At 39.5% G+C, this 27,063-nt stretch overlaps 1 protein-coding gene across 3 annotated transcripts; it reads left to right on the top strand.

The window, feature by feature from the left end:
• The first annotated feature begins 1,517 nt into the window (after window positions 1–1,517).
• SUV39H2 (SUV39H2 histone lysine methyltransferase) lies at window positions 1,518–27,063 on the top strand. 3 transcript variants are annotated; one of them, XM_021675680.2, is made up of 6 exons: window positions 1,518–1,571; window positions 4,131–4,276; window positions 18,753–19,424; window positions 21,424–21,570; window positions 23,020–23,149; window positions 24,294–27,063. In XM_021675680.2, the coding sequence occupies exons 1-6, from the start codon at window positions 1,541–1,543 to the stop codon at window positions 24,398–24,400; spliced, it is 1,233 nt and encodes a 410-aa protein (XP_021531355.1). In that variant the 5' UTR covers window positions 1,518–1,540; the 3' UTR covers window positions 24,401–27,063. The 3 variants fall into 3 exon arrangements, with proteins under 3 accessions (XP_021531355.1, XP_021531356.1, XP_012311405.1); XM_012455982.2 differs by lacking the exon at window positions 1,518–1,571 and adding an exon at window positions 2,038–2,142; XM_021675681.2 differs by lacking the exon at window positions 4,131–4,276.

Genomic DNA, 27,063 nt, shown 5'->3' with positions numbered 1-27,063 from the left:
TCCTTGGTGGGTTCTGAAAACATAAAGGAGAGGCAATGAGTGCTTGGGGTTGGAAGAGGGAGAGACGGCTGGCCGGTTAGGCCGGTTAGGACGCTTAGGACGTGGGGGTCTATCCAAGTCTTAAAGGGCCTGAAGGCATAATCCTAGACTCTGCCTTAAAGGGCCTGGATGCTCTTCCAGGTGATAGGGTTGGATAGGTCCCTATATTCCTTATATCAAGGTCATGAGATGCTTATCGTAGAAAATGATTAAATATTTTAAAAAGTTAAGAAAATCACTCCAAAAAGGCTATATATTTCGTTATTTTCCTATATATTTTTTCTTCCATAGTCAAAACTCTTTCAGGGGAATTTGTTTTGCTTTTGCTTAACACTAAAAGCTTCATGAACATCTTTTTAAGATGGCTAGACAGTATTTTATAGTGGAATCAAATCATTAACCATTTCTTTAATGGTCTGCGTTTATTTCTAGTATTTGAAACGTTTATGTAATTTTTTACATGATTTTTTAAAGTCCTTAGTAGATATCAAATGGCTTTCTGCCAGTTTTCGCTAAGACTTCTGCTTTAGGTTATTTAGAACAATCATATGGAGGCGGCGTCAAGAATGGGGGGCGGGGGGTGGAGACCAGGTGGAAGTCGTCCTTCTCCCGGCCACTACCCGCCAGCAGGCCGAGCTCAGGAGCTTGTCAACAACATCGGAGCTCGGGTCCCCTCACCACCCAATCCCAGTGCATTAAAGTTGAGCCCGGGAGATCGAGACTGCAGTGAGCCGTAATTGCGCCACTGCGCTCCAGGCTGGGTGACAGAGTGAGAGCCTGTCTCAAAACGTTCCAAGTCCAGCTCCCTCACCCCCCGACGATCCGTAAGCCCCTTTAAGTGTGAGAAGCACTGCTTGAGACTGCTGGTTTCCGCTGTGCCACACATTAGGATCAGCTGGGAGCTGGGCAGCACTCGCTACCCGGGCCACACCTCACACCAACCAGTGGGAACCCCGGCGACCGGACCAAGCCAGCGGAACCGCTCCAGCCATGCCCACGTGCAGCCGCTTCCGAGGCCCGGTGCTCTAGGGGAGCGGTGTGGGGGGAACCCGACCATGGTCGGCTGGGCTGCGGTGGCCGCGGAACCGGACTCGGTGGGCAGCGTCCCCAGCTCCCTAGGTCGGCGCTGCCCATTGCAGATCTCGTAGTGTGCGCGTCCTGCCGATATAAGACGTCTCCAAAGCGCAGCGCGGGAAGGCCTGGCTGACGTTCTCCCTCGGCGCCTAACTGGCCGGGAGAAGGGAAAGGCCGCCGGACAGCGCCGAGGGTCAGGCAGCCCGCGCGCTCACCCCGCCCTGCTCCTCGAGCTTGAGGCGCAGGCGCGCCGGCCGCCACGGCGGGGGCGGGGGTCGGCCTCCGTGACGTCAGGACGCCGTGCGGGTTCCATCTCCCCCCACCAAACCCCGGCCCCCAAATCCCGCGCGGGCCGGCCAGGGGCGGGGCGTCGGGCCAGCTGAGCTATCCCGTCAGACCGCGCCAGTTTGAATGAAAGCTCCACAAGATGGCGGCGGCCGGGGCTGAGGCGCGAGGAGGTGAGGCTGGAGCGCGGCCCCCTCGCCCTCCCCATTCCCAGGCACGCTCCCGAGGCCCGGGCGGCGGGGCCGTCCTGCGGGCCAGCCAGACGGCGACGTGGCGGGTACCCGCCCGCCGCGCCCCCGACCCCGGGACACATGCTGAGGGCGCCTACCCTCCCCCAGGCCGCTGACCCGCCTCCCTGCCCGGCCGGCTTCCGCCGCGGAGGTGGGCACCTCGCGAGCCCGGGGCCCTCCAGCTGCGGAGCGTGGCCTCGCTGCCCGTTCGGTCCGGCCCCCTCCGCGTCGCCCGTGGCGGCTTTGGGCGTCGCAGCCGGTCTCCGGCTGGAGGTCTCGGGGTCCCGGCTGCGACTGGCTCCTTTGTGGTGGTTCGAGCGGGGCGTACGGTGTGCGCCCCGGCCTTTGAAGTGGGAGGCGGGAAGCAACGCCCGCCGCGGTGAACAGGACCTTAATATCAGAGGGGGAGAGGAAGTCGGGGCGCCTGTGCGCTAAGAAAGGGGATAAGCGAGGAACCCCCCTCAAGGCGGACACGCTAGGAGGTTGAGTGCCTCGTTGGAGAATCGCCCAGAAAGTGGGTATTTGAGGTCGCAGCCTCTGGCTTACGGTAACTCTTCCACCCACCGGGAGCTTGGCGTTATTTCTGTGGACGCTGGGGAATTGGGCACCGGGCGCGCGTGGGCGTGGGCGAATGTCGGTGTCGCGCGCGCTTTGAGAGCCTGGAACTTTTCAGTGCGTTCTGGAATGTAAAGGTGTTTTCAAGCCCGCCTCCTCTCCGCTTGGGTTATGACCTCATTATCCCTGAATTTTTCTTCCTTGGAGAATGGCAGCGGTGACTGAAGTAGCGGAACGTGTTTGTGGTGGTCATGAACTATTCAATTTTGTCAATGAAATCTTTTTCTACGGTACTAGAGACTGTCGAGAGACGGTCGGGGTTTTTTTTAACCACGTGTTTGCAGTTTTTTATGTTCACTTTTAAAAAAAAAATTTCTCACAGAGGGTTTCCATTGCGGATTGTGTTTTGAATCCTCAACTAGATAAAAATGTTTCGGAAAAGCGCACAAACACACCTTGGGTAGAAACTCAAGAGGAACCTGGGATCCGCGTAATGAGGTCAACTTTCCACAAAACATTCTCTGGTTTTTTGTTTTTTTGTTTTTTTTTTTAAGATGGAAGGGACTTACGGGGTCATTTCTCTCCCATCGCTGTCCTACCCGCAAACGAACACTCCAAAGCAATCAGCCTCTTCCCCCACATTATCTGGGGGAAAATACCTTTCTCTATTGCTTTAGGATTGAGTCGTTTGCAGCCAGTGAGATGGTGGAAATTATACTTAAGGCTTTCCGACAATGAAGTGTCTGTGTGAGGTGGGGAAGATGAGGAAAGGGGCAGGAAAGTTGCCGCTGACAAGTGTTCTCACTTCCCTGAAATTACCTCAAAACACACAAGATTATGCCAGCTACCTTGGAGAGCTACCAAGTAAAGCTTGAGTTTACTGATAGATTTTGTTTGGTAACACCAATTTTCTCCATTTTTTTCCAGTGAATCTGACAGCCAGAAAGATTGAGACCTCACTAAAGTCACAGCTCGGTGGCCGAGCGATGGATAGGGCAGAGAACTTTTGATCCTGTCTAGCCCTTACCATGACACTAGCCCTAACACCAAGTTTATCCCAGTTTCCTAAACGTGTTTGTTAATTTATACTTTAAATTCGGTATGGTAGCTTGCTGCTTACAGAAATTTGAGGGTCACATCTTCTGCAACACAATTAGTTTCTGGCTCCTGGAGGGTTGATGATGATTGTGTCTAACTTTCTTTGAGTTTGGTACATGGCTTATGTAAATTGAACAGTGTTTTAAAAGTTTGGCTTTAAAAACAGTACAGTCAGTAAGTATTACAAAAAAAATCGATATACTCTCCTTTTTTTTTTTAATAACTCGAGTTTATTCACCTTGGTGACAATTTATTGCAGTATGGGTAAAATAAGTGGAATTAAAACGTCAAGCAGCATTTCAAATAGAAAACTAGCATATAATGATAGGAGTTTGTAACTGTAGAACTATGTTTTAGATTTCAGTTCATATTGTCCAGTTAAAAAAAATTAAAGTTACCTGTTAACAAATTATAAGACTGTTTTAAAGTATATTAGATATGTTTTTAAGAATGTGTCCTAGAGATTTACATTTTATTAAAATTGTAATTCTAGTCTATGCAGAATACAGTGAAAGTAAAAAACATTACTTCTGTTGACCTGCATCTTTATATAATCTTAAGAAAGCTTACAGATATGAAACATTTTCAGGTAACTTAATGGAAACTGCCTGATGTCGGTTAAACATAGTAGAATAGAAGTCCATGAAAAAAACCCAAGAACACCAGTTTAACAAAATAGTTCCTTAATGTTTAACATTTTCTTGAAGACACGCAATTGGATTCTTGTCACAGGAATTTTTAGTCTGAAATTTCCTGTTGAAAGGTGGGGAATAGAGGTTTTAAGTTTCTCTTTTTTGTTTTAATTGAGTAGCTATTTCATTAGTAAAGAATTCTATTTTCTTATTGTAGCTTGGTGTGTGCCTTGCCTAGTTTCACTTGATACTCTTCAGGAATTATGTAGAAAAGAAAAGCTCACATGTAAATCCATTGGAATCACCAAAAGGAATCTAAACAATTATGAGGTGGAATACTTGTGTGACTACAAGGTAGTAAAGGTAAGGCAAATATCTAGCCCCTTACAAGAGACCTAATCAGACTTGAGTATTTCATTTTTCTGTAACATAAAAAGAACCTTAAGAGTAAGAAAAGCTCTTCTCCATGTTTAAAATTCTAAACCATGATAAATTTATATGTCCTATCATCTATGTTGCCAAATAGCATTGAGAGGATTTTGAAGCATAAAATGTTCTTGCATTAGAATATTTTCAGGTGTTCGTATTACTCTACATCCTACTCTTAAATATCTCCCTGTGGATTACCAGAGCAAATGTTTGATCTCCGATTGTCTTTGTTTTGTTCCTGGATCGTATTTCCCCACTATCACCTGAAATGAACGTACCATATCAAAGCAGTTTTAGTGTTACCGAATCTCAGGAACATCACTGTTTGTATTTCCTACCAGCCTGTCAAACGCCAGATTTAGTCAGGTTCTAGGTGTAATAGAATGGCCTGGATTGCAGAGTCATTTCCAGCTTTTGTTTAGTACCTTAGGACTTCAGCAAACTCGTTTAACTTTTCAAAGCCTTCCTTTATTGCTCTTAAAAAACAACAGAGTTGTTCTAAAAAGATTTCTTGATCTAAACTGTATAGTTTTTAGTAATTTACCTGTCTTTATAGCCTACCTCTCTTTCCAAAAACTGTTTTGGACATTAATCTACCAATTCTATCAGATAAGTGAATTGGGAATCCTGTTTAAAGTTTTTATTTTCCTCTTTCATCTTCTGTATTGAATTAGTCACTAAATCAAATTCTTTCAGGTCCTTAATCCTTTAGTATCACTGCTCTTCCCCACTCAGTGGGATCTTATGCATTTCACCCCCACTCTCAACATCTTTCAGCCCCAGTGATCTGCCATCTCAGTTTACAAGCTGTGGACTGACCAGTCCAGCTGAGAATATTATACAATCATGCATATCAGTTCTGATATAACTATTTCTGTTCTCACACTGCTCAATTCTACTTGACAAGCTTTTTATCTTGCTTGCTTTTCCCATTCCTTTCAGCAGGTTTTCTAACTTGTATTACTTTTCTGGGCTTTTTCTTCTACCCCTTTCTCATTTTCCACTGGAGACCTCTCCTACCTCAGTGAAAAATAGGATCATTCATGTGTGAATTCTCAACTTACCTTCACCACCAACTATTGACTCATTCTTACTTCCAGAGGTGTCACCATTTTTCTTTTTTCTTCCTATCTACCCCTTCTAGGAATTTTTTTTTTTCTTTGAGATCTGGAGTCTTACTCTGACCCAGGCTGGAGTCCAGTGGTATGATCTTGGCTCACTGCAACCTCTGCCTCCCGGGTACCAGAATATTTTCCTGCCTCAGCCTCCCGAGTAGTTGGGACTACAGGTGCGTGCCACCACACCTGGCTAATTTTTGTATTTTTTAGTAGAGACGGGGTTTTACCATGTTGGCCAGGCTGGTCTCAAACTCCTGACCTCGTGATCCATCTGCCTCAGCCTCCCAAAGTGCTGGGATTACAGGCATGAGCCACTGCACCTGGTGGGACTTTTTTCATCTGTGGTGTCTTGTTTATATCAAGCTCTCTTTTTTCACTCACACACAGTCAGTAATCATATTCATATCTTCCCTAACCTTCAGAGATCTTTTTGGCCTCCTCACTCATGCAAGTGTTTTCTGTCTTTTTCTACCACTGCATGTCCCATTAACTTTTTTAACAGCTTTGTTGACATACAATTCACATGATATCATATAACTCACCTAATTAAAGTATACAATTTAAATTTTTATGCCGGGCACAGTGGCTCATGCCTGTAATCCTAGCACTTTGGGAAGCCAAGGCAGGCAGATCACTCGAGGTCAGGAGTTCAAGACCAGCCTGGCAAACATGGTGAAATCCTGTCTCTACTAAAAATACAAAACTTAAACAGGCATGGTGCTGGGTGCCTGTAATCCCAACTACTGGGGAAGCTGAGGCAGGAGAATCACTTGAACTCTAGAGGCCCAGGTTGCAGTGAGTTGAGATCATAGCACTGCATTATAGCCTTGGCAACAGAGCAAGAATTGGACTCAAAAAAAAAAAAACCCACAAATTTTTCAGTATGAATTATTCAGGGTCAATTTTAGAACACTTTTCATTATGCCAAAAAGAAACACAAAACCCCTTAGCTCCCACCCCCTACCCCTAGACTTCTTCAGTTACCTTTCTGCCTCTGGCCCTAGGCAACCACTACATCTGTCTGTCTCTGGAGATTTGCCTTTTTGGACATTTTGTATAAAGGGAATCAAACCATATGTGGTCCTTTGTGATTAGCCTCTTTCACTCAGCATGTTGTCACAGTTCATCCATGTTGTAGAATATATCAGGACTTCATTCCTTCGTATTGCCAAATAATACTTCATTGTATGGATATAGCACATTTAACCTATTCATCGCTTCGTGGACATTTGAGTTGTTTCCATTTTGGAACTGTTATAAATAATGTTGTTAAGAACGTTCGCCTACAAGGTTCTGTGTGCATATGAGTTTTCTTAGTTTTTGGGTATATACCTAGGAGTGGAATTGCTGGGTCATATGTTGACACTATGTTTAACTGTTTGAGGAACCACCAGACTCTTTTCCAAAGCACTGCATTTTACTTTTTCACCAGCAGTGAATGAGAGTCAGTTCTTCATGTCCTGGCAAATACATGTTATTATCTGACTTTTTGGTGATAGCTGTCCTAGTGGGTGTGAAGTGGTATCTCATTGTGGTTTTGATTTGCATCTCTCTGACTAATGATGCTGAGCATCTTCTCCTGTGCTTATTGGCCATTTGTATATCTTTGGAGAAATGTCTGGTCATATCCTTTGCACATTTTAAAATTTGGCTTATCTGTTTATTATCGAGTTGTAATGGTTCTTCATATAGTCTAGATACAAATCCCTTATTAGGATGTGATTTGCAAACGTTTTCTCCGATTCTATGAGTTTTCTTTCCACTTTTTATCTTTTTAACCCACTTACTGATCTGTGCCCCTCAGTAACCTTCTAATTGTCAAATTTGAAAACCTTGCATCTTATTCAACTTTTCCCCATTTAGCACTTTTGGCTACCTTTTCTTACCTGAAACTCTCATCTGTGGAGAGATTGCCTACATTTTGGCTCTTATTTATAAGTTGGGAGATCTTCCTTCAGCAGGTTACTTAGTCTTTCTTTCAGTTTCTTCATCTGTGAAAGAAGGATCATTATAGTACTATTCTCATAGGGTGTTACTCGCATTAAATGAGTTAATATAGATAGAACACGGAGAACAAAGGGCATATTGAAGTTATACTATATGAGCATTTACTGTGATTATTGTTGCCTCTATCCCCACTTCTTTTTCCAACTGTTTTTTTTTTTTTGTTTTTTGAGATGCAGTTTTGCCTTATTGCCTAGGGTGGAGTGCAGTGGCGCGATCTTGGCTCATTGCAATCTCTGCCTCCCGGGTTCAAGCAATTCTTCTGCCTCACCCTCCCAAGTAGCTGGGATTACAGGTGCATGCCACCATACCCAGCTATTTTTTGTATTTTTAATAGAGATGGGGTTTCATCCTATTGGTCAGGCTGGTCTTGAACTCCTGACATCAGGTGATTTGCCCACCTCGGCCTCCCAAAGTGCTGGGATTACAGGTGTGAGCCACTGCCCCTGGCTCTACCTATTTTTCTTACTGTTCTTTAGGAACCTCTTTTACTACCTCTTATCCATCCCTCCTTTGAAATGTTAATAGTCTTCAAGGCCCTGTTCTTGGCCCTCTTCTCACCTTGTAGTTGCTCTGTAGGCAACCTCTTTCCCAGTGGTTTCCACTTGTATGTGTTTGGCTCATGATTCAGTCTTTCTGAGGCCTTGAGCCCTTTCTGGGCTTCATTTCAAACTGTATACCCTACAGGTACCCAAGTTCACATTCAAAACTGCACCTCTCTTCCTCCTTCATACCTGCATCCTGTACTAGTATTCCCTATCTTGTTTAACAGAAGCATAATTCTCCCACTTAACCTGATGATTTTGTATATCTTTAATTCTTCATTTCTTTTTCCCTCTAAATCTAATGGGTTATCAGATTATGTTATCTCTGTCTCTTTGTCTTTTCTTGTTTGTTCCTGCTATATACTTTCACAGAGAGGATTACTGGTAGTTACTTGCATTAAGGAAGCTACCAAGACTCTTGTACAGAATCCTGAGTGTTGTAGTTGAGTTTCAGATCATCTTTGCTGTTTAGTTTGTCCTCAGTCATTCTCATCAGTTCATCTCTTTTCTTGCTTTGGAATAAGTGACCTTCCTTGGCTCGCTTATGTCCTCAGTACCCCACATACATCCCCCATTTCTTCTTCTACCTGGCACAGATATTGAATCTATAACCCAGCATTACTTCAGCATAGTACCTCTGCCTTTTTTTTTTTCTCTTTTTCTTTTACAAATTCAGAGTAGGTGAAAGATCTTATGACCTTGTCCTTTTCTTGCGTGGCCCCCTCCTCTTAGCTCATGAAAGACATTGTCTCAGTACCGTATTCCACCATGCCAATACAGTTGTTTCTTAAATCCAGCCATGATTGCATTCAAGCCTTGCTTTAGACCTTTTCATGGTTCCCTATTTACCAGTCTCATCTCAGACACATTAGTGTGGGACCAAGGTTCTTTATCTAATCTGGCCACCCACCACCTTTCCAGCCTCATCTCTTGTCCTGTATCCTATTTTCTGAAATTGAAATATTTATAGATTATTTCATTTAGCTAAGATGTACTGAGCACCTATTATGAGCTAGGCACTGTTCTAAGCATTGGAATCATAGCTGAAGAACAGACACAGCTGATATTCTTATTCTTTGAACATATCATGCACTTTTGTGTCCCCTTTTCTCATCCAATTCCCTCTTCAGAATACTACCATTTCTCTTCCCTGCTTTGCAAAATCTTACACAGTTTGCACAATTCAGTGCGAAGGTCACCACCTATTGGGGAACCACCTAACCTTCCACACTTCCAGCAAAATTTGTTGCTTTATGTTCAGGATTTACAAAGCACCATTCTTGCCACTGTTGTAGAACTTGTCAACACTTTATGGTTTTGTTTGTGTCTCATCTTCCCTGCTAAATCATCCGCCACTTGCAGCCTGGACTATGTCACATCGTAGTCCTGCTACAGAACAGGTGTTTGGTCAGTGGTCATTTAATTGAATTGTCTTTTGCTTCGGTCATGTTTCTAGGGCCTGCATTCACTATTAGATTAGGCCTTCCTGGCTTCATGCTTAGATGATAGCAGCATTCTGTTGACTCATATCTCTTGTTTCTTTTTCTCATAGACTTAACAAATGTTTGAGTTTCTTCTGTGTTGCAGGCACTACGTTAGGCACTGGGAATAGAAAGATTAATAAGAAACTCCCTCACTATAATGAACTCACAGCCTAGTGAGAAGGTTTGACAAATAAATAGTCCATTACAGTGTAGATGTATAAAAAGTGCTGTGGCAAACATCATTACAAGATCTGTGGGAGGTGCACCTTGGGTAGGTCACAGAAAGCTTCCCAGAAGTAATGTCCAATTGGAGCCTGAAAAGGCAAGTATTATAATCCAGTGTGGCTTCTGTCCAGAGAATGAGGTGGTAGGAAATGGACGTGGGAAAGAATGACAGGTGAGTGAAGGATCTTTCAGCCATCTGAAGGCAATGGGGAATTAGTTGGGAAGTTCTAAAGAGAGTAATACATCAGGTTTGTAATTGAGAGAATGTTCTCTCTGCAAACAAGAAAGGGGATTGGTAGGGAGGGGAATAACATGTTCTGTACAGCTGTCATAGTAACCAGGCCAGAACCAGTGGTGCTTGGACTACAGTATTAACAATGGCCAGGAAGAGTAGGTGCATGGTTCTTCTGTTTTTTTAAAAAAATAAGGATGTAAAATTTATGTCTGTGGCTCGTGGTCAGAGGGTTAGGGTAGGGGTCTGGCAGTGAGGAAGCCGGGTCTAGGAAAATACAGGTTTCTGATTTGGGCAGTGGTGTAGACAGTATTACTGTTCCCTAGGAATGCAGGAGAAGAAACTAGACTGGGTTTGGGGACCCATTTCCAGTTGGTTTAAGTTCCACTTAAAATGTGCCTCGCCTGTAGCTGGGATTACAGGTGTACACTACCACGCCTGGCTAATTTTGGTATTTTTAGTAGAGACAAGGTTTCATCTTGTTGATCAGGGTGGTCTCAAACTCCCAACCTCTGATTCACCCACCTCGGTCTCCCAAAGTGCTGGGATTACAGGTGTGAGCCACTGCACCTGGCCCAAATGTACTTTATTGAGGACATTTTAAGCAGAACTTAAACCAATTGGAAGTGGGACTCAAAATCAATAGTGAGATCTAACTGGAAACAGATCCTAAAGTAATTGGCAAAAAGATAGAGTTGGAAGCCTTGAGAATGGATGCAGTTTCCTATTTATGAACAACAATGTTTACTGGCTGTCTACCACGTTCTGCACTAGGAACTAGGAATCTGAGCAGTGAGTGATGTTGGAGTATGGTCCTTGATGCTGTGGAGTTTATTGTTTAGTGAGGGTAGGAATACCTTAAATACAGTTGGACAAAGTACTTATTGTAGTTGTGGTAAGTGCTGATGTGACAGATCTAACTTATCCTGGAGAGATTGGGCAGGTATCCCTGAGGAACTGATGTTTCAACTTAGTACTAAAGGAAGAAAGGGATATGTCGGGGAGATTTTGAGGCAGAAAACAGCCTGATTTCTTCAAGGAGTAGAAAGAGGGCCTTCAAGGAATAGAGAGTGTGAGTGGAAGGTAGAGAGCAGGAGGGAGCGTGATGAGGGTGGCAGGATGGGCAGGCCCCAGAGAGTGCAGCTCCTCATAGGCTGAAGAAAGGATTTTGGACTTCCTCTTAAGGGCATAGAGAACCATTTAGTAGTTTTAAGCAGGGGAGCAGCATGCTGAGATGTATCTGTTGAAAGCATGACTCTGGCTGTTGTGCCCTAAATGGGTTGAAGGTGGCAAGAGGCGATTGGAGTAGCCCAAGCAAAGCAAATGTTTGCAGAGAACAAGGACTGAGGATGAGCCCTGAGGAGTAGGTGTGGGCACTTGTAGGAAGAACTGTCAGAGACTGAGACACACTAGCAAGAGAGACAGTCAGAAGATGAAAAGTGTAAATCATGGGAACCAGAGGAAAAGATGATATCAGCAGGAGAGTATTAGACAGCAAGTCGTAAAGAACTGGAAATAATCTACTAAATTTAGTAATGGAGGGTTATTGATGCCCTTAGAGCAGCCTCTGAGAAGAGCTAAAAGAATGAATTGAATGAACCAGGCCGGGTACGGTGGCTCATACCTGTTGTAATCCCAGCACTGTGGGAGGCTGAGGCTGAGTTCGGGAATTTGAGACCAGCCTGACCAACATGGCAAAACCCCGTCTCTACTAAAAATACAAAATTAGCCAGGCGTGGTGGTGCATGCCTGTAATGCCAGCGACTCGGGAGGGTGAGGCAGGAGAATCACTTGAACTCGGGAGACAGAAGTCATGGTGAGCCAAGATTGTGCCATTGCACTCCAGCCTGGGCAACAAGAGTGAAACTCTGTCTCACAAAAAAAAAAAAAAGAATGAACTGGAGGTAAGAAAGTAGAGTCAAGTAGTATGGACAATTCTTCCGTGAATCTTAGCTTTTAAGAAAACAGGGCTACGTGGATATAAATGTGTTTATAATTTAAAAAATTTTTATTTTGAAAAGACCAATGTGATCATAATTTTTTTTTAATTTTGAGGAGGTAATATGTGTATGTAATTTTAAAAAGTGAACGTTATAAAAGGTCAGATACATCTACCCCATGACCTAGTTTTAGTCTCTCATTCTTAGCAATTTAATATGTCTTTTAGAGAGTCCCTACATATATCTCAAAGGAGGTTTATATCTCAAAGGTTTAGTTTTATTTTGCTTTTAAAAAATGGAGCCTGTTTAAATGCTAGTGATAACCAGCAGAGGGAGATACTGAAGAGACAAGAAGAATTGACTGAGGAAGTGCATCTCTCCTGTTTTGTCTGCATCTACCTTCTCTCTAGCTACATGGCCATGGAAGGCTGGAAGATAAGGCAGTTTATGCCTAGTGGTTTCCGTTTTCTCTTTGCATTAGGAACAAAGGTCATACGCCACTGAAAATAACACAGGAGGTAGGGGATGGGGATCTTGAGCAATGTGGAGGAGGTCTGAAATAGCCAACTTTGGAAATGGAAAGAATTCTGTGGTGATGAACAAAAGGGTTGTTACTATTAAGAATTTATATCAAGGGTCAAATTGAACTAAGGATGTTAGTTGTAGTAGTACTTAGTCTCAATGCAAGGTGACTTCTGCAGCATTGTTGTTGATGCATCACCCCTTCATACAGAATAATTTCTGACAAAACTGGGTGTTTAAGATAGTTCAGTGAAGAACAAGATCCTCTGTGCACATTGATGGACATGCACATAGCTCAGTAAGCTAAGCTAAGTAATAAATATTGCCTATAGCTTTGGTTTCTTAAAGTATACAGGTACTTTTATGTTTCAGGAACCACCCGTATACAGCATGGCACAAATTAACAATAGTCCACATCTGACAATAGATTAATATTCCTAAAACACTGATTGAACCTAGAGTGAGTAAGAACTAGACTAACATAGAAATCATTAGACTATAATCTGTGGTTTAGAGATTGGGAAAACAGAACTCTAAGAAAAGACTTCAATAATGTCCTGTGGCTCACTTTTTACACTTCCCACTCTTATCAGTTACTGCCATGAAAATTCAGTGATTTTCCATTGACTATAATAGTTCTCAAACCATGCTTCCCATGAAACCACTGGTGTTTTCATAATCAAATTCCAGTTATTTATTTAAAATAGGGCCTCATTCTATTGCCCGCAGTAGCCTAATCTTGACTCACTTCAACCTTGACATCCCAGGCTCAAGTGATCCTCCCACCTCAGCCTCCTGAGTAGCTGAGACCACAAGAATGTTCCACCACATGCTGCTAGCTTAATTTTTTTTGTAGAGATGAGGTCTCACTATGTTGTCTAGACTGGTCTCCAACTCCTGAGCTCAATCCTCCTGCCTCCGCCTCCCAAAGTGCAAGGGTTACAGGTGTGAGCACTGTGCCCAGCCAGATTCAGGTTATTTTAATACTCATATTGAATATGATGATTATTTCAAAATTAGCAGAAAAAATTAGCTAGTGGAAAGGCAATTTTTTTTTTGTCTTCCAAAGTTTTGGTGTTTGCTGCCACTTGTTGGCTTATAGACAGGAGGTGACAAAACAAATATTGAGAATCTATGAATTACTACCTCCAAATTTATCAGCTTTTATTTCCTTTAAGAATTCATACAGTTACCGTTGTGCTTTGTATATTGCATACCTTTTGGTTCTCAGATTTTTTTGTTATATATTCAGAAACATTTAGTCAGAGCCTAAGATACAGTGGGCAGTTGTGCTCATTTTGGGCCTATAAAGAATAAGATTCCATCCCTTCCCGCAAATAACTTAGAGTTTAAATTGGAAATTGGAACAAAAAGGAGTTGGCAGTGATCAGTTCTTTTTGGGTATGAGGAACAGGAAAGACTTCATAGAAGTGATATTTACACTGTTTTTAAAGATGAGACAAGCATTCATTGGGCAGTGGGAAAGGCCCTCTTAATAAGAGAGAACTTTGTGAACAAAGCAGCAAAGGCATCAAAAGGACTCACATGTTGTTCATTGTGGCCAGTAGTGTGTGTTGTGTGAATGAGGCCATCAAGGGAGATGGAGCCAGGGAGGCATCTGAGCAGTTCCAGAGTGGCTTGCTTTCTGAAAATAGAACTTTGAACTTTATTCCTTAGGCAGGATAGAAAACCACTAACAGTTTTTAAGCCAAAAACCAGCAGAATAACTGGTTCTGTGGATTTTTTGTTTTTACAGAAAACTCTATGGTAAAGAAGGATAGAGTGTTTGAAGCTGTAAGTCTGGAGTAGGAAAACCAGTTGGAAGATTAATATAGTAACACAGGGAAGAATTGAGGGCCTGAAGTGACTAACGCTATAGAAATAGAGACAGGAAGAAGTCCATCTCTAAAGAAACTTGGTGATGATTGGATTGAGGAGAAGAAGGAATTGAGATAACCTGGTTTGTGGCTTGTGTGAAGAGGTGGACAGGTAAGATTCACCATGATAAGGAATACAGAAAGAATCAGATGTGAAAGGACAGTAGTGAGTTCCATGTGGACAGGTTGCTTTAAGAACCATCCGGTAGGCTATTGGATATATTGGGTTGCAGATAAAACTTGGAGAGTCATCAGCATATAATTAATAATTAAATCCATGGGGTGATGAGGTTGTCCAAAGACATCAGAGTAGGAAATCTCTAAACCCGGAATCTAAATATCCTGAAATTACCCAAAATTTTTTATATGTGGTTTTTGTTAGAGAAAGGTCCATTGCTTTCATCAGATTCTCAAAAGGGACAAACATGTTTATGTGAAAAGGGGCACCAGACAGGGTCCTGAGTGTCTCCATCGTGTAAGCGATGGGCAGGGGAAGCAGTCTCAGCAAGGAAAATACAGAGGAGCAAGAAGGAAGTCTAAGAAATGGTTAGATGGTGGCTGTTGCCTTAGAGAGGTCAAATAAGAGGAGGGCTGAAGAGTCCATGGGTTTGGCAATTAATAGATTTGTAAAATTCTTCCTAAGTAACAAGATGGAGTTAAATGTACTCCCCCAGAGGCACCACGGTTTCTGAGAACTTTAAGAACCACTGGCCTACAATAAAGTTCAAGTGTCTCAGCCAAGGAAGTGTTATGGTTGTCTAAAATTTCCTCTTGCCTTAGCATTACAAGTTTTAGCTTGTTTCAGCATTCCAAACCTTAAAGCTAGACAGTTCCATCTCTTCACTATTTTTTGGATATTTCATGCAAATCGTAGCTCCCAGCTTTTGCCCATGTTTTTCATCCTCTCTACCATGTTCCTTACTCAATCAGTGCTCTCACTCCTTCACAGTGTAGTGTGTTCTGCTTTCTGTCTTCCCTTTTCTGATTCACCTGTATTGATTTCCCTCTTTATATTCTGGTGATGGTGTCTTACGTTGCAATTTATTTCACTTACTGCTGCCTTTTCCCAATGAGGTTTTATTCCTAAAGCCTATTAATATATTTCCTCATACCCCCTTGTGACCAAACTTTCATATACTTATAGATTCTAAAATATTTGAATGACTTTAACTGACACCAAAGATGGGGGGAAATGTCTTTTTTTTTTTTATTGAGAGGGAGTCTTGCTCTTTGCCTAGACTGGAGTGCAATGGCATGATCTTGGCTCATTGCAACCTCCGCCTCCCAGGTTCAAGTGATTGTCCTGCCTCAGCCTCCCTAGTAGCTGGGATTACAGGTGCCTGCCACCATGCCCAGCTAATGCTGACCTCATGATTCACCTGCCTCAGCTGGGAAACGTCTTGGAGAAATATTTCGTATGATGTATTCCAAATTACATAGGAGTGATATATGGATCATTTTTACCAGTTGGATTACATTTCTATAGTTAATCAAGAGTTGATTACATATCAGAATAAGATTGATATAATAAGCTTATGAACCTTTTGGCTTTTATTTGGCATTTTAGCTCATTGAATTTGTGTCTTAAAGTGATTGTTTGAAAAATTTTTCAAAGCGGAAATATCTTTTTTGGATTGTAAAAATAAAATATGCTTATAAAATAAAAGTCTACCAAGTTGAAGTAAAATCTTACTAATATTTTTCTACTATTCTGCCATAAGCATTCATGTTTCATAAGCATATTTCCTGTTCATAAGTTCAAATAGGTACTAATGTGATTAGCATACAAAATTTGGTCATTTAAAATGCAAGTAATTCATCTAAAATTAAATACAATTAATTATTTTGGAAGTAAATTCAGTGGCAGATGTTTTTAGTGTTCCTGGATGATTTAATCATTGACTTAAATGCACCATTTCTATTTCTTTCATTGTTTGCTGGGAACATTTGGCATAACCCAAGGCTATGGTAGGAAAAACTGTAGCCAAAAAAAAAAAAAAAAAGAAAAAGAAGACCAGGGTTGTATTGCTTTATTCTAGCATCAGAAATATTTTAAATATTTAGAACTAAGAGGACTAGAGAAATTAGATGTTGCCAGTTGGATCTCATATCTGCTACAGTGTGAACAGATATCCGCTAACAGCAGTCCTGAATTGTAGCGGTGACTTGAAAGGAGGGAGAAATCCTTAGGCCTTAGTGGGGCTCAGTTTGAAAAATACTTAAATGCATGTCTAGGCTTTTTTTCCCCCTGGAACCACAATATGTATTTCCACAGAATTACACTTTTTGTGCATATCTGCACCACCATCATTTAATCACATTTTTTAAGAGAAGAAAACTTTGACCAATTTTCAAAACAAAGCAAAGTTCTTTAAATTCACAAGGAATACTGCTTGTTGAATAGAATATAATGAAACAAGACATTAAGATGCAGATAGTGGGGATAAAATAAGCCCACTCCTGGGTGGGTGGTGCCTGGTTCCTGCACAGATGCCTCATGGTATTCCTCAGCTCAATTTGTGCCTCAGCAACATGGCAGATACCACATGGCTTAGACCTTTTGTCATTAATCCATTATGACTATTAAAACAAGTGTCATGGACATCCTTTATAATAAAAATTGTCTTAACTTTTTCAGGGAAAAGCAGTTATCTCAATTAACAAGATTTTTCAGCAGCTGTGAATTAAAATGATAATATAACTGTCCAATGCAGTGTAATCACCTTTTTATTTCAGAAGACATTTTATGATCTAATGTTACTGCTTGGGCATGTGGATATGTTCTTCCAGAAGACAAAAAAAATCACTGAGACTTTCCTTCAAAATTTATTAGACACACTTAACTGCATTTATTTATTTATTTATTTGAGACAGAGTTTCACTCTGTTAGCCAGGCTGGAATGCAGTGGCACAGTCTCGGCTCACTGCAACCTCCGCCTCCTGGGTTCAAGTGATTCTCCTACCTCAACCTCCCAAGTAGCTGGGATTACAGGTTCCTGCCACCGTGCCCGGCTAATTTTTTGTATTTTCGTAATTTCATCATATTGGCCAGGTAGGTCTCGAACTTCTGACCTCAAGGGATCCACCTGCCTCGGACTCCCAAAATGCTGGGATTACAGGCGTGAGCCACCATGCCCGGACTTAACTACCTTTTTAAAAAGAAACAAGATGAACATGGCATTGCCTTACTTCAAGGAAAGGAAACATAGTAATTGGAGTAAAAAGACAAGATACCATGCTGCCTTGTTGTCAAGGCATCGTGGCCAACACCAGTCTGAGGAAATTAAAATATTCTTTGGTGGCTTAAGTACCTGCTATGTAATCCAGTCATGGGTGAGTCTAAATCAGCTAGAAGAAAGCTGTCCAATAGCAATGTAATGTAAGCTGCAGACGCCATTCAACATCTACGAATGTAACTGTCCATTATATCCAAAATATTATTTCAGCCTATAATCAAGATTTTTTTAGAGTTAGAGATACTTAATGTTCTTTTTTTTTGGTACAATACTAAGTCTTCAAAATGCAGTGGTTTTTTTTTTTTTTTTTTTTTTTTTTTTTACATTGTGTTTTGTTTGTTTGAGGCTGAGTCTCATGCTCTGTAGCCCTGGCTGGAGTGCAATGGTGAGATCTCAGCTCACCGAACCTCTGCCTCCAAGGTTCAAGTGACTCTCATGCCTCACCCTCCCTAGTACTGGGATTACAGGCTCACACACCACAGCTGCCTATTTTTTGTGTTTTTGGTAAAGATAGGGTTTTCCTGTGTTGCCCAGGCTGGTCTTGAACTCCTGGGCTTGAGCGATCCACTCACCTCAGCCTCCCAAAGTGCTGGGATTATAGGCATGAGCCACCATGCCCAGCCTCAGTGTGTATTAAATTTGAAGCACATCTCAATTCAGACTGGCCACATTTCAAGTTTTCAGTAGTTACATGTGGCTAGTAATAACTGTATTGGACAGTTCATCTCTCTAGTACATCTAGAGAATGTATGCCCATTATGTTGAGAAATGAGTTCCCTCATATCTGGTGTATGATATTAAGTTATGGACATTAAGAATGCCTGTATCTATGCTGACCAAATAAGCCACTAACCTGGGTCATAAAGAGTTAGCTAGCTTTGGGACCATCTATTTCCATGATCAAAATAAATACATCTCTTTTTAACCGAAATCACCATTTAGTAACGTATTCATAAGTTTTAGTACCTTTATCTTTTTCCAGGTAAAACTCTTCAGCTTCTTACCAAACATGTTATGCCATATCTAAATTCTGTATTTTATGTAATATAAGGAAAAAAAGTTTTATTTGTATGATTTGTACTTCATGTGTTAGGAACCTGTGACTACATGTTCTGAACTATTAGGAAAATGGTAATGGATACCTTACTCTTTACTATTTTTAATTGTTTTCAGTAAAACTGGGAAATAACTATCTGATTTGCATTTTATTTTCTTTTGTATTTTAAGGATATGGAATATTATCTTGTAAAATGGAAAGGATGGCCAGATTCTACAAATACTTGGGAACCTTTGCAAAATCTGAAGTGCCCGTTACTGCTTCAGCAATTCTCTAATGACAAGCATAATTATTTATCTCAGGTAAATAAAGGCAAAGCAATAACTCCAAAAGACAATAACAAAACTTTGAAACCTGCCATCGCTGAGTACATTGTGAAGAAAGCTAAACAAAGGATAGCTCTGCAGAGATGGCAAGATGAACTCAACAGAAGGAAGAATCATAAAGGGATGATATTTGTTGAAAATACAGTTGATTTAGAGGGCCCACCTTCAGACTTCTACTACATTAACGAATACAAACCAGCTCCTGGAATCAGCTTAGTCAATGAAGCTACCTTTGGTTGTTCATGCACAGATTGCTTCTTTGAAAAATGTTGTCCTGCTGAAGCTGGAGTTCTTTTGGCTTATAATAAAAACCAGCAAATTAAAATCCCACCTGGTACTCCCATCTATGAATGCAACTCAAGGTGTCAATGTGGACCTGATTGTCCCAATAGGATTGTACAAAAAGGCACACAGTATTCACTTTGCATCTTTCGAACTAGCAATGGCCGTGGCTGGGGTGTAAAGACCCTTGTGAAGATTAAAAGAATGAGTTTTGTCATGGAATATGTTGGAGAGGTATGTTAATTTTCCCCATAGCAAATGATGGCTATGTAAGGTTTGTACTTTCAGAAAATTACCTTTATATCTCTGTAACACATTTGGTACATTTTGATATTTTCATTTGCAGATATGTAGAAATTCATTTTCAGATTTACAAGAGTTTACTAGCATATTTAGAAATAAAAATGAACAAAAATACACGTTTTAACAATTCGATATAGTCATCTTTCAACAAATACACATTTCTACTCATGAAAGCTAGCATTTGTAAAATTTAAAATATGACAACTTTTTTACCCAAAAGTCCTAAGAAGAAACTCAGATTTAAAACTTGAATGTTATAATTTCTTTCATCTATTCGAACAAATATGGTTAAGTGTAGTTGGCAGAACTCTATTTTGTACCAACATGAAAGATAGTATATTTATGAGTATTGTATAATATATGCAAAAGCCTCTATCGCATCCATAAGAAAATTAGACTGTGCATCTGTAACTCATTTTTGAACTGTGAAGACCATTCTCAAAACTACCAAATAGCAAATTTACTTTTATGCAAATCATATATATACATATATATTTGTGTATATATATGTATATATATACACATATATATATAAAATGTAAAAAGTGTTTGCCATGTGTCACATACTATTCTGATCACTTGATGTATTAATTCACTAATCCTCTCCACAACTCAGGTAGTACTTTTTTTTTTTTGAGAGATAGTACTATTGTGTCCATTATTTTAGAGAAAGAAATTGAGCACCTTGCCCAAGGTCACATAGGTCACATAGTAATAAAATAAGCAAGATGCAAAGCTCAGAATCAGTAGTCTTCACCACGGCACCACACTGCTTAGAACTGAAGGGTGGGTTGAGCTGTAACTAGAAAGTTAAGATCGTGGCTGCAAATCTGAAGTTTTCAACTCTGGTTTTTTTAGTTGGAATTGGGTCACCTATAATTATCTCTATTCATCTAGAATTCTGAAATTAGATGTCTGTTTTAATTTGTTATACTTTTAAGACAGTGGTAAATTATTGTAAATTACTATTCAGTATACAAGATCTTGCATAATCAAATTATTCTTTTCGTTAACCAAAATTTTAAGTTGTATTCCTCATGAGTGCAGCAGCCAAATTTGGTTGTTAACATAAAGTACTTTAGACACTTTTGGTTTCTTAAGCTGAGCATGTCCTAAAACTGTGTTCTTAAGAGCAGAACAGTAGATGATGATTTTGCACTTACAGAATTTCATGAAAATAACCTATTCAACAAAACAAAGCTTTCCATTCCAGAGTTAACATAGCTTCTCCCCTGTATTTTTAACAATTTTCCATTTGTAACTGCATATAGATAAGTTACAGGCAAAATGTGCCTGGATCATATTTAGACTATATACCTTCAGATTTAGTCCTTAACATTCAGTTGTGTCCTGTAGAGAGCTATAGCTTTTTGAACATCCTAATTATAATGAAAGTAATGGCAGTGTTTCAACTTACTGTCTCAAATCCTGCTTAAAAAGTCATAAATCATCTGGGTACGGTTAATCCCAGCACTTTGGGAAGCTAAGGCTGGAGGCTTACTTGAACCCAGGAGTTCTAGACCGGTGTGGGTAACATAGTGAGACCCCCATCTCTACAAAAACCAAAACATTAGCTGGGTGTGGTGGTGTGCACCTGTGGTCCAGCTATTCAGGAGGCTGAGGCAGGAGGATCACTTGAACCCAGGAGTTGAAGGATGCAGGGAGTCATGGCACCACTGCATTCTAGCCTGAGTCACAGAGAAAGACCCTCTCAAAAAAAAAAGTAATCTTTTGCACTAGCATTTTTCCTCTCCTCATTTTCCCACCTCTTTCCATCTGAGTCTTAGTTTGTGTGAATGTTTGCTTTGATGACCCTTGAATTTCTTACTTTTTAAATATTTGTAGGCATTCATATATTAATAGGTATGTAGATGAATGCTTCTTTAGTTCAGCAATAGCCACATAATATACTATAGTTTTTTCCATTTAGGTGATCACAAGTGAAGAAGCTGAAAGACGGGGACAGTTATATGACAATAAAGGAATCACATACCTCTTTGATCTGGACTATGAATCTGATGAATTCACAGTGGATGCAGCTCGATACGGCAATGTGTCTCATTTTGTGAATCACAGCGTAAGAAGACATACATAAACTTTAGACACGACTAACAATTTAACCTAGTACTATTTTCCATAGCTAAAGATTAATTGTCTTTAAGCTACATATCCTTTTAATTTTTCCAAAATATGTATTTTACAGTGAGAGTTACGGTATTATTGCTGTATTAGGAAAATTAAACATTGAAGTACCTACCAAATATTAATAGCATGTATTTTGCGAAAGTCTTTACATGTGTTACTTCACTTAAACTTTGTATGGTAGGTATTATTTTTACATCACAATGAGCAGAGCAATTAAGAGGTGAAATGTCCAAGAATCACACACAACTTTGTTTCTTAATGGAAGTTAACACAACTAAATTTTAGGATGTACAACTAAAGGTAAATGTATTTTTTAAAAATGTAAACATGTTAACTTTTTATAAAATTTAAAGATTTGTAGAGTATTTATGTAGGGTTATTTTTCTAAATTATAAATTAGTATTCTTCCTTACCTTTTAATGTTTGAAAGCACTTAGAATATAGCTGGAACTTAACTGCAGAATCCTGGACTCTATAAAAACTATTTCCAAAAATTAGGGAAGTTAATAATTGTGGGTTACCTACTAAGTACCAAGTGGATAATACAATATTGGGCTTGTGAGGTTGACATTATCTTCATTTTGTAGATATTTTTTAGATAATAAGGAAAATGTGTCTCAGTAAGTTGTATAGCTGAACATATAAAGGAAGTAGACCGCATTAAACTTCTGATGGATTTCGTAGTAAGAAATGAGTGTATGATTAGCAGAGACCTTCTGGTCCCTTGTTTTCTGATTAAACATAAAAGAATTTTTTTCTTAATGATAAATTTGAGATACTCTCAAAATAGAGATATTCTATCCAAGGAGCATTAAACAGTTTTGATTTCTTAATATGACTCACTATATCTCTTCTTGCATATTAACAGTTTGGACCAAAAGTTTAAGCAGTTCAACTCCATGCAGTGTAAAATTTGAGTTCTGTAGTCCATATTTGATTTTGTAACACAGTTATTCTAGTTCTTTAAAGTATATGCCTTACTGAATAGTACAGGTGAAATAATAATATCTGGGATTTGCATTGAAATTCTCCAGGAAAAAAAAGTTGGGACTAGATGAATAAGACTGAGGCACTAAGTTTGTCATCCTAAGGTCCACAGCTAATCTGACAGCTAATAGTAGAGCCCAGGTCTTCTAATTGTTGAAGCCACTTAGTGGATACATAGGGATTTCTTATTTTCTCTATTTTATACTTGTCTCAGATTTTTCTAAGGGAAAACAATATTTTAAATGCGCATGCCTCAAAGACCTCTAAGCAATAAGCAACTTAATTTCCAGTGGAACTTAAGCTGAATCTCTAGGAAAGTAAACATTTTATATGGCATGTAGAAGGGTTTGTTCACACGGTTTTTACTTAAATGGGTTCTAATGTTCCTTTTTAGTGCGACCCAAATCTTCAGGTGTTCAATGTTTTCATTGATAACCTCGATACTCGTCTTCCCCGAATAGCATTGTTTTCCACGAGAACCATATATGCTGGAGAAGAGCTGACTTTTGATTATCAAATGAAAGGTATGCTTCTCAAGTACAGTCTTATTGGTGTAGTTTCACTATAAGAACTAAATCAGACTAGGAAGAGACGTTAGATATCTGAACCAAACTAATATTAAAGATGAAAACTTGAGACACTACGTTTGTTATTGTAAGGTCCAAAGCTAATCTGACAGCTAATACTAGAACCCATGTCTGCCTGACCTTTGGCTAATGAATGGTTCTACATCGTGTTGCCTCCTTTTTTCAGAACTTCCATTTTGGAACCGGATTCATTTATTACACCATTTTTTCTTTATACTACCTACATATTTGTTTTTAATTGTGGGCTAAGCATGGTGGCTCCTGCCTGTAATCCCAGCACTTTGAGCTTGAGCCTAGCAATTCAAGACAAGCCTGGGCAACATGGCAAAACCCTGTTTCTACAAAATATGAAAAAACTAGCCAGATGTGGTAGCACGTCCCTGTAGTCCCAGCTACTTGGGAGGCTGAGGTGGGTAGATGGCTTGAGACAAGGAGTTTTTAAGGATACAGTTGAGCCGTGATAGCACCACTGTTCTCCAGCATGGACAACAGAGACCCTGTGTCAACAACAAAAAAAACCTATAAGCCTATATTTTTTAAGTTTTTACTAAGAGATATAATTCAAAAGATTGAAAATGATTTAAATCACATAAAAATTTATTCTGTTCCTACTTGAACCTCGCTTTTAAAAAGAACATTTAATTCTATTTGCTTTATTGGGACAGTATAAATGTTTTCTTTGTCTAAGAATGATGCCCTTTTACATATTGCCATTGCTTAACCTCTTACATACTATGCTCATATACTGTGTGAAATGAAGGTGTATTAGATATTCCCAGTGAGTTTCATCATTTCAGAAGTCCTTTCTCGCAAATACGGGCTAACAACATAACCTTTACCTGTTATTAGCTCACACCATCCTTTCAAGACAATTCATTATGATTTGACTCTGAATATTCACATATATTTGTAAATATTTCAAAGGGAACTAACTACATTTCCTTGGGAGTTAACTCACTCTAAGGGTCTTGAGCATGTAAGTACCCTCTAACACTAATAATAAAGCTAATATAATAGAAAATCTAAAATTCATTCTAAATTGTCTTAACTCTCTCCTGTATTTCTTTTTCTGTGACTTCAGGTTATGGAGATCTATCTTCAGATTCTGTTGACCACAGCCCAGCCAAAAAGAGGGTCAGAACTGTATGTAAATGTGGAGCTGTGACTTGCAGAGGTTACCTCAACTGAATTTTCAGGAAGTAGAGCTGATAATTTTAATTTTATTTCCTGATGTTGACATTTTTAAAAATATGTATTTGGGACTCTTATTATCAAGGTTATACCTATGTTAATTTACAATTCATGTTTCCAGACATTTGCCAAATGTATTACTGAAGAGGGTCACTGGGTCTCATAGACTGATTTGAAGTCTACATATTTAGTGCTTAGAGACCAAACTAATGGAAGGCAAACTATTTACAGCTCAATTTATATGTATTTTAGTCTGTGTGAACAGAGAAATGCCTCCTGCAGTGTTTGAAAGTGTTAAGCTGATAATTTAACAACTGCTGAGAGATCAAACATTCAACTTGCCATACACCTCAAATTTGGAGTAGTAGAGTTATAGGGCAAATCTACCACTTCTGTTTTTGCTACTATGTTGTCATTCCTGTTTTAATATTCACTGTATGTGTATTTGAGATAAATAGGTGATACTGAATTTTATACTCTATTTTCTACTTTTTCATTAAAATATTGGCATCTCAATGATATAGAAATTTAAGATATACAATTAAACGTAAAAATTAATTTCAGCTTCATTTCATATTTTGAAGCAATCTAGACTGTTGTGATGAGTGTATGTATGAACCTGTAATTCTTAAAAGACTTCTTACTCTTCTAGAAGAAAAATCTCCAAAGAGCTCTCTCTACAAGTCCAGAATGGCTAGCTGTTATGCTTCTTTGAAAGGAAAGGACAGGGTAGTGGGACCAGGATGGTTTTTTAGAGTACCAAGCAAGGGAAATGAAGCACTTTAAGGGTGCTTCTTAGTAACATGAATTAGGAAATGTGTCCAGTACCTCTGGTCTAAACAGTAAAACAAGCTGTCTGGAGAGCAGCTGTACCTAATGTACTGTAATGTACATTAACATTACATCCTCTCAATTTCAAGCGGGTGTAACAGTTCCTTTCCATCAGATTTAATTATTTTTATATTTCCTGCATGTTCTTAAAAGTAATCTATATTTTTGAACTGATACTTGTGTTATACATGAATTTTTTTTAGATGTGATAAAGCTAAACTTGGCCAAAGTATATGCCTGAATTACGAGACCTTTTTATTAGTCGACCTATGAAGACTAAAATAGAATATATTAGTTTTTAAGGGGGTGGGAGGGTTCCAGCATAGTACTGAATCTTAATCAGGAAAAATTACGCTTGTCTGAGTCTGAGATTTCTAATCGTGTTGTCAAAAGTGAAGATAAATGCAGCAAATAAATCTAGCTTTCAGTGTTCCTAATTTTTACCTAAGCTAATTGCTCTAGGCTCTGATTACCTAAAATTAAGCTTGGGTAAAATTGAACCGACTTCAAGGATGCAGCACTTCGTAATCTTTACCTTTTTCTTGGGAGAAGTTAGACTTTATTCATTATATTGCTATCACAACTTTACTCTTTCATAACATATAGGATAAATTGTTTACATGTTTGTAGCCTCAGAGTCTGTTAACCAAAACTGCAGAATAGGGGGCTGGGCATGGTGGCTCATGCCTGTGATTCCAGCACTATGGGAGGCTGAGGCGGGTGAATCACCTGAGGTCAGGAGTTTGAGACCAGCTTGGCCAACATGGTGAAACCCTGTCTTTGCTGAAAATACAAAAATTAGCCAGTCATGGTGGCCACATGCCTGTATTCCCAAGCTACTCAGGAGGTTGAGGCAGGAGAATCACTTGAACCCAGGAGGCGGAGGTTGCAGTGAGCCAAGATCATGCCACTGTACTCCAGCCTTGGTGACAGAGAGAGACTCTGTCTCAAAAAAAAAAAAAGCAATTTTTTTTGTAGAATGTGTCAAGAAAAAATACTTTCTTAATGGCATTTGTGTTTTATGAAAACTCAGTCACATAGTGTCTGTGTTAAGAAAGAGTCACAGGTTTACAGGTTGTCCCCAGTGGCCATACTTTGTGATTCTTACGGGTTTAAAGATGTGATTTTAAAAAAATCAGTGTTTTACCATGTAGTTATTTGATCTTCTCCACTTTTTTGTGTTGAACAAAAGTGTAAAACTGGAAGGCAAAGAAAAAGACTATTTTCAGTAAACATGTAGCTTTGTTTTATTAATAGAATGTAATGGGCCTTTAGGATCTTAGGTACTTACATTATCTTTGTTATTCAGATGCTGAACTTAAGCAGTGAGAAAATAGAAACTAAAGGAAGTTATTAAGGGATTTAACTGTTTAAAGTCAACATTTAGCTTATTCATCATACTGGTTTCTTGAAGATGACAGAATTTGTTTTCAGTGTAAGACAAATATCAAAGGTAATAGATAACTAAAGTGTAAATCTACTGTACATATTATATTGATACAATCATTTTCAGGATCTACATAAGAGGATTGTGATAGATAATTTAGTAATCGCAGGCTTTTTCTCCTATATCCGAAATTTAGACAATACTTGTTTCTCTTTTAGTTCATCAATTTCTCTTAGCAAAATAGGTTGGGCATTTGACATCCTATTTACCATGGCTTAACTTTTGTTTCTGTTTTATAGTCATTTCCAGTAGGACTATAAAAAGGGCAGAAAAATACTGATATGTTCCTCATTACCTGCTAAGAAGATTAACCAAAGTTTTATAAACAATTCCTTTAAATGTTACTTTCCTTTTTTTTTTTTTTTTTTGACACAGAGTTTCA

The sequence above is a fragment of the Aotus nancymaae genome, unplaced genomic scaffold, assembly GCF_030222135.1.
Source record: "Aotus nancymaae isolate 86718 unplaced genomic scaffold, 86718_ANA_hifiasm-v0.15.2.pri h1tg000077l, whole genome shotgun sequence".
In the NCBI taxonomy this organism is placed as follows: Eukaryota; Metazoa; Chordata; class Mammalia; order Primates; family Aotidae; genus Aotus; species Aotus nancymaae.
Note: the sequence above shows the minus strand (reverse complement) of the source record. Positions and strands in the feature narration are given on the sequence as shown.

Bases quoted from the DNA above. Each gene is read 5' to 3' on its own strand.
- SUV39H2 (XM_021675680.2), top strand. From the start codon at position 1,541: ATGGCGGCGGCCGGGGCTGAGGCGCGAGGAG. The intron at 19,425-21,423 runs GTATGTTAATTT...TTTTCCATTTAG, and splicing joins TCATGGAATATGTTGGAGAG to GTGATCACAAGTGAAGAAGC. The intron at 23,150-24,293 runs GTATGCTTCTCA...CTGTGACTTCAG, and splicing joins TTTTGATTATCAAATGAAAG to GTTATGGAGATCTATCTTCA.